Here is an 11,783-nt window from a genome sequence, read left to right as displayed (position 1 = left end):
CACCTCTTCATTGACTCGCGAATTCAATTGACTTCACAGACAAAAAGGTTGAACACACATAGCAACCCCCTTGCATCTTGAAAGCCATTAAGATCTGTCCTTCATTAAACCAGTTCTCAATAGAGAATGTCAAATAGATCATCACAAGTCGTTACATTAGATAGTGTCAACTCGCTTACCAATTACGACTCAAAGCCTATTGTCTGGAAGGATTTAGGTGTATATTTGGATAAAAAGTTAGCCGTTGAACCAAAGGTTCAATCCCACTTCTCGGGAGAGAATTCCTTATTATCGCAGGTAATAAAGTATAAGATCTGCAAAAGCTGCCAAAGACCTATTGGTTTTGAAAGTTTAGGTGACCACTACGATAAGTGTACTCAAATGAGGAACAAGAAGAATTTCGACGACCTGGACGACGTTCCCATCAAGAAGAGAAAGGCCAAACTACTTGAGCAGCCTGAAACAAGCTCTATAGATTCCTCAAGAAATACCACTCCTCAACCAAATGGTGCTTCGATAAGTTCTATTACCGGTAAGCCAAAAAAGAAATATAAGAAGTCTCAAACCCAGAAGGAGAAGGAAGCTGCCAATGCAGCAGCAGCAGCTGCTGCTGCCCAAGATACGACGGAGAAGAGGAAGAAGAAACTGCAGAAACCACAAAAATCTTCGACAAAACAAAAAGGTCCTGTTGATGTTGAGAAACAGTGTGGTGTACCATTACCAAATGGAGGATTCTGTGCCAGATCTTTGACCTGTAAGACCCATTCTATGGGTGCCAAGCGTATGGTTCCCGGTCGTAGTGCTCCTTATGATGTATTATTACAGCAGTACCAGAAGCGTAACCAGGCCAAGATGGCTGCCAATAATGCTTTGGCTCTCCAGAAGAAAGAGAATGATGAATTGAACGCTGTCAACACCGATTCGGATATGGCTGCGGCACGTGTATTGGATCCAGATGATGAAACATACTTGGTGTTGGAAGGTTTGAGCAAGAACCAACCCATTCCGTTGGAAAGGAAAGTGATTTTGCCAGTGAGAAACCGGCACCGGTTTTTGTATATGAGAGAAAGCTACGCTAATGCTTTGATAATCAACAGTGGAGCGGGGTCTCAACAAAGTCAGGGCCAATCTAATGAACAGACATTGGCCAACCAGGCCATTTCTGGTTCTATTGGTGGATTACAAGGAAGAAGTGCCTTGGTCAATGTTGATTCTAAGAGAATCGAAAATGACTCAGTCACTCAGAACTCCACCAATATTTCAGGTGAAATGTACCAGGTTCGTGCTCCTTCCAAGGAAATTATGTTAACTGCCCAGCACAATGCTGCGCAACAACAATTGTTTCAGCAACAGATCGCCAAGTTGCAACAACAGCAGTTGATGTTGATGAAGCAAAGGCAAAAACGAGCCCAACAACAGGCTCAAGCCCAAGCTCAACAGCAAGCGCAGGCTCAAGTCCAGAGGTAGTGCGGTGTAGTGCCATCTTCCGGGGGTCGATGGTATTTGGTGAATGTTTGTTCGTTTATGTATTAATATAAGTTATGTTACAGAGTATTGTACAAAGCTAATTTCCCGGCCATTTTTGCTTATTTTTCATCAACCATGGATGTGTCAAAACTTGCTCAAGTGGTAGTCTGTCTGAAGGGTTGGTCTTGAGTAAACTCAAGATCAATTCTTTGGCCTCGTCATTGACAAACGGAGGAAACTTAAGATCCAAGCCGACAATTCGTTTATAGGTGACATTACGGTCATGATGCTCAAAAGGTGGCTTTCCCACAAGCAATTCGTATATGAGAACCCCCAAAGACCAAATATCCGATTTGAAATCGTAGGCCATTGAGTTGACCATTTCTGGGGATAAGTAGTCCAATGTACCGCAGATGGTTGATCGTTTAGCATTTCTCTCGATTTTAACAGACCAGCCGAAATCGCTTAGTTTAACGGTATGATTGAAGTCCACCAAAATATTTTCCGGCTTCAAATCCCGATGAATAATGCCATTTGAATGCAAATAAATTAACCCCAAGGTTACTTGATAAATGTAGAAGCTGGCCAAAGTGTTGGTAAAACGCTTGTTGATTCTTAGGTGATGATACAACTCACCGTTGATGGAATATTCGATAACCAAGTACACGTTTTTAGAGTCATAGAAGTAGCTGAAAAGTTTGAGGATGTTGGGGTGTTGTAAGGAAGACTGGATTTCGATTTCTCGTTGTAAGTTCTTTTGTAATTTTAGGGACCGAAGGGTTTCGAGGTTCATTACCTTCAAGGCACATACAAAGTTCAGGGCCTTGTGCTTGACACAGTACACCAGGCCGAGCTTTCCTTTGCCCAAAGTCTTGCCAATTTCAAAATGAGAAAGTGAGACCAGAGGCTTTACTTTGAGTTTTGTGAGGTTGGAGTTGTGAAGAAATTGAAGGGAGTCAGCAACTGCGTTCTTGAGAATCACTGGTTTGAGGGCAACGGGAGTATCTTTATGGACGTTGGTGGTGTCTTTCAACGGGCGAAGCGACTTTCGTATCATGGTGTAGAAAACCTGTGGTAGCGAGTGGAATCGGTTTTTTGTTTACAGTCGCGATTTAGAGATGCGAAAAACAAGGCAGAAAAAGGACGAGGCAATGGGACGAAATGGCGCGGAGATTTGGGAGGGGCTGACACGAGCCCAGCAGATGTGGCTGAACCCACCCAGCAGGTCAAAGACCATTAACAATCATCACATTTACGGCTCCACCCTCCAGGCCACACCCAGACCCTCCTAGGAGTGTCCAGAAACCTGTAACAGCTTGGTTTATCATTAAACAAATGCACATAAAAACCGTCACACAAGCCGTATCTCAAATCTGACAAAATTATGCTTTGAAACTAAATTTGGAGACACTGCCACAAAATGCAGATATCACTAAACGCCGACGTCATGGCAGTTTTGCAATCGCTTGTTAAAAGCTTGACACCCACCTCCCGAGCCATCATAAACTTGCTCAGACGTGTGTCACCAGTTTATATGAATAAAGCGCCCGTCTAGCAATCATTTCATTTCTTTGGCGGAGCCTCATCGAGGTTGTCGTGCTCATCAAAGCGTGTTGGGTTTACTTCGTCTCGCGTGCATGAGCCGAGACACCAAAACACGCTAAAATACAGACATGCCAGAACCCAGTAAAACGCTGCAAAGCCATGCCATCGTTCAATACGCTTCTTAAGTCTTCGGCGATATACCGGCCGCAGCGTCCATAGAACATAATCGAACTCTGGCCACTTTTTTTTAGCTGAGCGCCTTCTCAAATAGGCAATCGCTCAGCCGTTTCTTATTGTTATGCTGTAGACTCACACCACACAGGATGTGCAGTAGTCTGAGGCAGAAACTGTGGGTCATAAGTTTGTCGCTCATGGGGGGCTCAATGTACCGAACCCCGACCCTGAAGTGTTGTTACATGTCCCAGTAAAGTCAAGATCTGGCCTGACGGGTAATGACTATATGTCCATGAACGTACATTATCTACAGATAATATTATCCTCGTCTAGGGTTTTGTTGCTAAATTTGTTACGCTCCATCCGGGTCCTTTATATTGCTGGTATCAGAATTTTACCTGATTAATTCAGACAATTACACGATTTACTGTCTTTGTTTATCCGCCGGTATTTTTGTTTTTGTGGAACTGACAACATCAGGCAAAAAAAACTATTTAAACTGCAGGGATCCCCTACAAATTTCCTATTTATATATTACACATAATATTTGAACCTATTCTATTTTAACCATGGGTATTAAAGACAGAGTTAAGAGAGCCTCCAAGATCTTCATCAATGAAGACAAGGATGAACCCGTCGTTAAGGACGTGGAAGATAAATCCGAAACCGTGGCTGAACCAGTAGAGGATAAGGCTGAAGAAGCTGTTGCTGCCACCGAAGATACCGCCGAAGAAACCACTGAAGCCGTTGAAGACAAAGCTACTGAAGTTAAGGAAGTGGCTGAAGACAAGGCTGAAGAGGCCAAGGATGAAGCCACTGAGGCTGAAGCCAAGACTGAAGAAGCTGTCAAGGGTGAATCTACTGAAGCTGAACCATCTAAGGTTGATGAGGTTAAGGATCTGGCTGAGGATAAGGTTGAAGAAGCCAAGAAGGAAGTCGAGTCTACTTCTAACAAGGTTGAGAAGGCCGTGAAGAAGAACAAGTTCTTCAAGAAGTTCATCAACAAATTCAAGAAGCCTGAAGCCAACAAGGCCTAAGAGATCAACTTGATACGTGTCTCATAGGTACTCATATCCAGCGAAGTGTATGTGTAATAATTTTAGTTTTGTTTGTAATGGTTTTAATAATTAATATTCCCCTTGACACTATCACTCCACTCTTGTAAAAGGTTAAATGCCGGGGGTACCAGAAAAAATGATATGTTTTGCAACTATTGAGCCAGTCACGGATTTTGGTTTGAGCGTGTACTTACGGTAACTGATAACAAAAGCTTGCCTATTGTCCGAAAATCTTTGTTGTGGGATTGGGGAATTTAGCCAGTAGTGGAGTGAAACGTACACTTACGTGTCAGGATTTCACTTTGTTGTCTTGACTACGCCTCTAAATCGTGACTCTAGATATACTGCCTGTGACTTGTGGTAGAGTTCAGCCGGCCTGTCGGGGGGGGGGGGGGGGGGTGTGTAGGAGCCGAAACCGCCGCGAGTTTAGTTTGGGGGTGCACAGAGGTGTCGTGTGGTGCTGGCTGTTGCGTGCCGCGCCCAAGGATACAGATCCACAAAAAACATCGGAGAGAATTTTTGCCTGCTGAGAGCTTTACCACAAGGCACAGACTCAGGATTTATTTTCAGTAATGGATTTACGGGTCGGTAAAAAGTACAGGATCGGAAGAAAGATCGGTAGTGGATCGTTCGGTGATATCTACCTTGGCACCAACATCATTTCTGGTGAAGAAGTGGCCATCAAATTGGAGAACACCAAAGCAAAACACCCTCAATTAGAATATGAAGCAAAAGTATACAAAGCGTTGAGTGGTGGGGTTGGAATCCCCTTTGTCAGATGGTATGGAACCGAGTGTGACTACAACGCCATGGTGATAGATTTATTGGGACCTTCTTTGGAAGATTTATTCAACTATTGTAACCGGAAATTCACCTACAAAACTGTGTTACTCTTGGCAGATCAGTTGATTTGCCGGATAGAATACATCCATGCCAGATGCTTTATCCATAGAGATATCAAGCCTGATAACTTTTTGATGGGGATCGGACGCAGAGGTTCTCAGGTGAATGTGATTGATTTCGGATTGGCCAAAAAATACCGGGATCCAAGAACCCACTTGCACATACCATACAGAGAAAACAAAAACTTGACGGGAACCGCAAGATACACCTCTGTCAATACTCATTTGGGGATTGAACAGCTGAGACGAGATGACTTGGAGAGTTTGGGTTACGTATTGATCTACTTTTGTCGTGGTTCCTTACCATGGCAAGGTTTAAAAGCTGCCACAAAAAGACAAAAGTATGACCGGATCATGGAGAAGAAGATGACTACTCCCAGTGACATCTTGACCAAGGGTTTACCCAAGGAGTTCTTGGACTACATGGATTATGTCAAATCTTTGCGGTTTGAGGATAAGCCGGATTACCCATTTTTGAGAAAGTTGTTCAGGGATTTATTCAAGAGAGAAAACTATAGATATGACTATGTTTTTGATTGGACTTTGTACAAATTCCAACAAGAAAAGCAAAGGGAACAAAAGATGATTGATAACAATAACGCTAACAACAATAACGATAATAATGATGAAAAAGATAAGGAGAATGACCAAGTTCAAAAGCTTCGCCCAGTTCTTCAACAAGCACAACAGCCTCCTCCGGTGGTCCAGCATATCCCTCATCAACAGGGAGGCCAACTGCAACCAACAGTGCCAATAGAGTATCAAAATGTTGATCAATTACAGCAACAACAGTTGTATGCAAATGCAAAGAAGAGTACTGTAAAGCAGAATCCGAACTGGTTATAACTTGACCAAAGTAATGTGTTAGAGGTAATGATCTATTAGTGTTTTATAGATTGTGCATAATGGTAATATTTTTAATCTACGTTGTCGAATTTGTCTTGCTTGTCCTTAGAATCCTTGTCTTTGGTAGAATCCTTGTTCTTCTCTTCACTGAATCCTACTTCGAATTTTGTATTCAAAAATTTGAATACATTGTACTCGGCTTCTTCATTCTCGAAGTTGTCAATGAAACCAAAGAATCCATGGAACGAGTTTTCCCGACGTTCTTCGTTATAAATCTTGTCATAAATGAACTTCATCTTGAAGTCATCCATTTCCTTTTGGTATCGACTGAAGTCAATCTTGTTATATCCATACTTTTCTAACATGGAATTGTAAGTTTCGTAGACCGGGTTCTCCAAGAGCAATCCCAAGGCTGGGGCCTTGGGAATGTTGACTCTTGTGGAAGAAAACGTTTCGTTGATTCTAGTGGCAGGACATCCAGTTCTAACGAGCATCACTGCCATGGCGATCATCTTTCTAATTTGATGAAGCATGAATGATTGCCCATGGATCTTGATAGAGACCCATTCGGTATCACCGATAATGAAAGGTTCGCTGACTTTAGTCGATTTCATATATCTTCTAGCACTTGGATCCTTGTAATTCTTACCAACAGTGTAGTTGTGGAAGTTATGAGATCCTTCATATTGCTTCAAAGCGTCTCTGAATAATTCAAGCTTATCATTCAGAACTTTGTAGTCTCTTCTTCTTGTGTTTTCCGCTTGTTTGATTTTCTTGGCCTTAATACCAAATTCTGTTATTTGACCTTCTTCATTGTACAACTTCTCTTTTTCTTGGTCAGCATCAGGAACATTTTCATCTTTCAAACCAACTTCTGCTTTGACTTTGTCCATGGCTGCAAGGGTTTCTTTCCACCATTTTTCGTCTTCTTCATTATCTCTGTAAAAGCCAGGATTAGCAGTACTTTCTTCCTTCAACTGGCCATATAATACGGTTCCAGGTCTTGGAGGCAAAAAACTGTGGGTAGGCAATAAATATTCATAGACACGAGAAGAACACATCTTTCTACAATCAAAAGACCTATTGGTTCTTTCAATTCCCCAGATTCTGATTTGTTCAGGTAACGCCTTGTTAATTTTTTGCAAGATATCTTCGTCTTCAATAATCAACTTGCAAGAAATAACGTTTCCTGCAGCATGAACCCCCTTATCTGTTCTAGCGGCCCTCATAAAACCGTTCTTCTTCAAATCGTTCGAGTTTTCTTGTGATATAGCTCCAGCATTTATGAAGGCTTGGAAGAGTTCTCCCTCTATAGTCTTAACATCAGGATTATTCTGAATTTGCATTCCATTATAACCGGTACCACAGTATCCAATCATACAAGCAACCTTCCGCTTGGGTCTTCTTTCACTCTTAATAACATTGCCTTCTTCATCTACTCTAGGTTGGTAACTATAGGAAATCAGTTAGTATCAAAAGGTTCATCAGTTGAATGGTGTATAAACTTACCTACTCGTTGTTCGAACTGCGGCGATCCGGCCGTTCCTCTGTCTTTTGTCTCTTATTGGAATTTTCTCGTTTATCCTCTTTGCGGGCCCTGGTCCATTTACTGACTTGGTCCCGCTTATAAACTTGTTCATCCACTTCAACATCTTCCATTATTGATTTGGTAAAGTATTTTTTCTTCAGTCGTGCGAAAGAGTACCGCATCTCATCGTGAAAATAAATTGAATATATTGCATCAACCATATAAAACTCCAATAAACATAGATCACCAATGAGACCTTTAACAGAGGAAGAGACCAAGGTGGTTTTTGAGAAGCTTGCAAACTATATTGGAAGAAACATCTCTTTTTTAGTGGATAATCCAACTGCTCCTCATGTGTTCAGACTTCAAAAAGACAGAGTCTACTATGTATCTGAACAAATAGCTAACTTTGCTACATCCGTTTCGAGAAAGCAGCTTATGTCTCTCGGAGTGTGTTTCGGAAAGTTCACAAAGACTGGAAAGTTTAAGTTACATATCACCAGTTTATCATATTTGGCCCAATATGCCAAGTACAAAGTGTGGATAAAACCCAATGGTGAAATGCCATTTTTATATGGAAACCATATCTTGAAGGCTCACATAGGAAGAATGTCCGAAGACATACCAGAACATGCTGGAGTAGTTGTATTTTCGATGCACGACATTCCTTTAGGTTTTGGGGTTAGTGCTAAATCAACTGCTGAAACCAGAAACTTGGTGCCTACTGGAATTGTTGCATTCAGACAATCTGATATTGGAGAGTACTTAAGAGAAGAGGACACATTATTTACATAGATCAACTTTTCAAGAGCCACGAAGTGTATAGATAATGAAAAAGAAGTTAATTACTAATTATATACAAGTTTTTCTTTACAAAATCGTTCTAAAAGCTCATGGTTACATGCTTCAATAAGAGACCTGGGTTTCCTCCTGATTTGGTGTAGTTTAAATCGGCTATCTGTTCCAAGCTCAAGTCAACTTCACGATCATCATCTTTGTAAATGTAATCTCTCATGAATAACACACCATTTTCGTGGTAGAATTCACATAAGGATCTAATTTGAGATTTGGGTAATTGTTGAACATCGAACACACTGATACCACCATTGCTCATTAACCTTTCAATCAAGTTGGTATCCAAGCTGCTTGCACGATAAGGATCATAAGCAGTCAATCCCAATGCTATAGATAAGTTATCGTGTTTACCACTATCACAAGATTCACCTAATAAGACTCCTCCTTTGGTAAAATTTTCACTTCCACTGGCATAATCCAAGAAAAACTTGCCAACTTCAAACTCTTTGAAGTGAATAGGCTTGAAATCCGGATGTTTGTATTTGGTGAAAGGAGAAGTAGTCAAGGCATTGAAGTTATCAATACTTAACAACACTGGATAAGTAGCTGAGTGGTGCTTCAATTCAGAAATAAAAAACTCAAAAGCATTATTACTCTCGGTCTTACCAAAATCATGACAGTTCTTCAAATACTCATACAAAGTATTCTTTCCAGCTTCATATTTGAACTCGACTTTCCTGGTGACAAACGTGACATCCTTGGATAACAACATCTTCAGGAATATATCTTTGTTGGCTTGTCTAGTCTTCATGATCCACCGTTTTGTGAACATTGGTTGTTGGTAGATTTCTCTTCTTTTATTGAACAAGTAGTCACTTGTACCTTCTTTGGTTCTTTCGGGATAATCGAAATGTAAAAGTACCACTTCTCCATTATATTTATCGTCCACCAAACTCTGAGTTTGGGATATTAATGTCGACTTACCAACTTTATAGTCTCCCATTAAAATGGTACGGTTGTTGGCGGAACCATCGTCGAATTTTTCGACAAACCTGTTGTTGATTTGTATCAAGTTTTCACTTATAAGCAGCACCGGATTTCTGAAAAGTTCATGATGTTGGTATTTCTTGAATGAACCAAGTAGCCTTAATTTAGACTCGGTACTTCTTTTATACTTGACGATTTCTCCGACCCGAGTATCAAGATCTTTGTGAGCCAACTCATTGGCAGTGAACACTGGGGCATATTTTTCGTATCCTAATCTTCTTACGGCATCTTTGAATACTAAATGGGTGGTACCACTCTTCTTCACCTTGGAGTCACTGGCATTTTTGGTTTTGAAACCTTGCTTGGCCTTGGTTTTTCCTCCTAAAGGCTTTTTCTTTACATTTGCTTTAGCAAAGGAGATAGCACTGTTATGAAGATTTCTTGTTAGAGGGAAATTTCCTCTCCTCAAGGCTACCCAATTCATTGTCCAATGCTATTCAGCTTTAAAGGTTTCAAAAAATTTTTCCAGAGATCGCGGAACTTTTCGAGTAGAAAATTTTTTCACTTTGGTTAACACTACGATGATATGAATTTTAGATCAGTATTCAACAATTTGAAGGCTACAAGACATTATGCCAACAGAGTAACAAGATACAATACAACTAAAGGTAAATCTGGAGTTAGACCACCTTCTTTCCTGTTTGGAAACTTCTCTAAACTAGCAGATCCTGACAAAAAACAGGTTGATCAAGCAGCTTTGAGTGTGGATCGTATAACAGACTTTCATGAACTCAAAATCTTCCCCAGTGTTCGGGTGTCAATGATGGAAGAAATCAAGAGTTGTTATAACTTCAAAAACACCTACTTGAAGTCGAAAGACGAAGTGGAAATCAAACCAACTCCTGTTCAAGTTGCTAGTGTCAGAAAGATTAACAAATCAAGAAACGTAAAGGTATCAAAATTCCAAGATAGTGAAGACATATATAACGAGATGATTGAAAATTTCAACAACAAACTCAAGGTTTTCACAGTGGCAGCTGAGACCGGATCAGGAAAGACATGGGCCTATTTGTCCGTAATATTGAGTAAGTTGAAGGAAGACGATCTTGCCTCATTCACAAAGAACCCTGGAGTATTTGAAGAGTCTCGAAAACTCTCAAAGGTCAGATCTGTGATTCTTTTACCTACTAATGAGTTGGTCGACCAAGTGTCTGAGACTTTGAATGCAGCCAATTCAATTCCTTTGCATTTACAGAACAATGTTCCTGAACACATTTTGAAAGATACCAAATATAAAAGTTTCTTGGAGATGGAGGATCAGAATGGGTTGAGTTTGAATATATTGAAATGGGGAGCTGGAGAGCCGGCTTCTAAATTTTTCAACGCTCTAAACAAAACTGTTGACGTGTTGATCACCACTCCTACCAAGCTTCAATCTTTGGGGAAACAACATAGTACTGAAAGTAACCCTTACAGATACTTGTATAATGTGAGCTACTGTGTGGTTGACGAAGCTGATACTTTGTTTGATCCTTCATGGGTCAATGATACCACTGCTATTCTCAGTAAGTTTAGTAAGTGTAAAGATGTGATCTTGTGCTCAGCTACTATGCCCAAGAGGTTTGTCAAGACTGTTGAGAAATTTTTCGGCAAAAGTGTTATCAATGTTATCACTCCATCTTTACACAAGGTTCCTAAACAAGTAAATGTCAAAGTGATTGATGCTGAATTAAGTCCTTTCAATGGTAGCAAGACCAGATGTTTAGCTCAAGCTTTATATGCCATTCAAAAGGATGGGAGCGAGAAGGGATTTGTCAAGCGGGTAATTGTGTTTGTGAATCACAAAAAAGACGTTCTTCCATTGGTCAGTGTCTTGGCTACCAAGTACCACCAAGAGAATGATAGTTTGATAGGCCTTAGCGGTGATGACTCTCCTTTGGAGAGAGCCGAAAAAATTAAGCCATTTATCCATCATGCTGAATCGTTGGAAAACCCTGATGACGATCTGAGACTTCAAGTTTTGGTCACAACCGACTTGTTTGCAAGGGGAGTGAACTTCCTGGCAGTTAAGAATGTCATTTTAATGGATTTCCCCAACAATTCGGTGGACTTAATCCATAGGATGGGTAGAACAGGAAGAATGAAGCAAAGTGGAAGAGTATTTATCATCACCGATAAAAAGTCTAGAAAATCGTGGATCAAAAGTTTACCTAATGCCACTAAGCAGGGAATAAGAATCGGCTAAAGCCCACAGTATCAAGCAGTATGTATACGGATGATGATTTGTGACTTTTTTAGACGTTAGACTGCTGAATTCTATTGAAGATAAAGTCTGTTTCTGACTTATACTCATATACTAACAACCAAAAGGACCCGATCCCATTATTAATGAAAGTTTTATGATTTAACGGTACGTTAATTGAGTTTTAACCAAATTGTCCTGATGAACCCCAATTTTTTTATATGAACGTTTGACTTCTT

General features: G+C 40.5%; 8 protein-coding genes across 8 annotated transcripts; 5 read left to right on the top strand and 3 right to left on the bottom strand. All coding sequences in view use genetic code 12, as the record gives it.

The window, feature by feature from the left end:
• Positions 1 to 126: 126 nt before the first annotated feature.
• On the top strand, positions 127 to 1,467 carry sgf73 (SAGA complex subunit Sgf73; the record flags this gene model as incomplete). Its single annotated transcript, XM_006688157.1, has 1 exon — positions 127 to 1,467. The coding sequence occupies one exon, from the start codon at positions 127 to 129 to the stop codon at positions 1,465 to 1,467; it is 1,341 nt and encodes a 446-aa protein (XP_006688220.1).
• A 97-nt stretch (positions 1,468 to 1,564) lies between these two features.
• IPL1 (spindle assembly checkpoint kinase) lies at positions 1,565 to 2,524 on the bottom strand (the record flags this gene model as incomplete). The annotated part of the gene is made up of 1 exon (XM_006688156.2): positions 1,565 to 2,524. One exon carries the CDS (start codon positions 2,522 to 2,524, stop codon positions 1,565 to 1,567), a length of 960 nt encoding a protein of 319 aa, XP_006688219.1.
• A 1,231-nt stretch (positions 2,525 to 3,755) lies between these two features.
• Positions 3,756 to 4,223, top strand: PSN45_000759 (uncharacterized protein; the record flags this gene model as incomplete). The annotated part of the gene is made up of 1 exon (XM_066157514.1): positions 3,756 to 4,223. The coding sequence occupies one exon, from the start codon at positions 3,756 to 3,758 to the stop codon at positions 4,221 to 4,223; it is 468 nt and encodes a 155-aa protein (XP_066013611.1).
• A 593-nt stretch (positions 4,224 to 4,816) lies between these two features.
• On the top strand, positions 4,817 to 5,992 carry hhp1 (casein kinase I; the record flags this gene model as incomplete). The annotated part of the gene is made up of 1 exon (XM_066157513.1): positions 4,817 to 5,992. The coding sequence occupies one exon, from the start codon at positions 4,817 to 4,819 to the stop codon at positions 5,990 to 5,992; it is 1,176 nt and encodes a 391-aa protein (XP_066013610.1).
• A 71-nt stretch (positions 5,993 to 6,063) lies between these two features.
• PUS1 (tRNA pseudouridine synthase 1) lies at positions 6,064 to 7,651 on the bottom strand (the record flags this gene model as incomplete). Its single annotated transcript, XM_006688867.2, has 2 exons — positions 6,064 to 7,444; positions 7,506 to 7,651. The coding sequence occupies 2 exons, from the start codon at positions 7,649 to 7,651 to the stop codon at positions 6,064 to 6,066; spliced, it is 1,527 nt and encodes a 508-aa protein (XP_006688930.1).
• Positions 7,652 to 7,769: 118 nt separating this feature from the next.
• NIP7 (ribosome biosynthesis protein nip7) lies at positions 7,770 to 8,315 on the top strand (the record flags this gene model as incomplete). Its single annotated transcript, XM_006688153.1, has 1 exon — positions 7,770 to 8,315. One exon carries the CDS (start codon positions 7,770 to 7,772, stop codon positions 8,313 to 8,315), a length of 546 nt encoding a protein of 181 aa, XP_006688216.1.
• Positions 8,316 to 8,403: 88 nt separating this feature from the next.
• On the bottom strand, positions 8,404 to 9,786 carry PSN45_000755 (mitochondrial 37S ribosomal protein mS29; the record flags this gene model as incomplete). Its single annotated transcript, XM_006688866.1, has 1 exon — positions 8,404 to 9,786. One exon carries the CDS (start codon positions 9,784 to 9,786, stop codon positions 8,404 to 8,406), a length of 1,383 nt encoding a protein of 460 aa, XP_006688929.1.
• A 102-nt stretch (positions 9,787 to 9,888) lies between these two features.
• On the top strand, positions 9,889 to 11,547 carry MRH4 (RNA helicase; the record flags this gene model as incomplete). Its single annotated transcript, XM_006688152.1, has 1 exon — positions 9,889 to 11,547. The coding sequence occupies one exon, from the start codon at positions 9,889 to 9,891 to the stop codon at positions 11,545 to 11,547; it is 1,659 nt and encodes a 552-aa protein (XP_006688215.1).
• Positions 11,548 to 11,783: the final 236 nt, after the last annotated feature.

The sequence above is a fragment of the Yamadazyma tenuis genome, chromosome 1 (genome assembly GCF_029203305.1).
Source record: "Yamadazyma tenuis chromosome 1, complete sequence".
NCBI lineage: Eukaryota > Fungi > Ascomycota > Pichiomycetes > Serinales > Debaryomycetaceae > Yamadazyma > Yamadazyma tenuis.
This window is presented reverse-complemented; position numbering and strand designations above follow the sequence as displayed.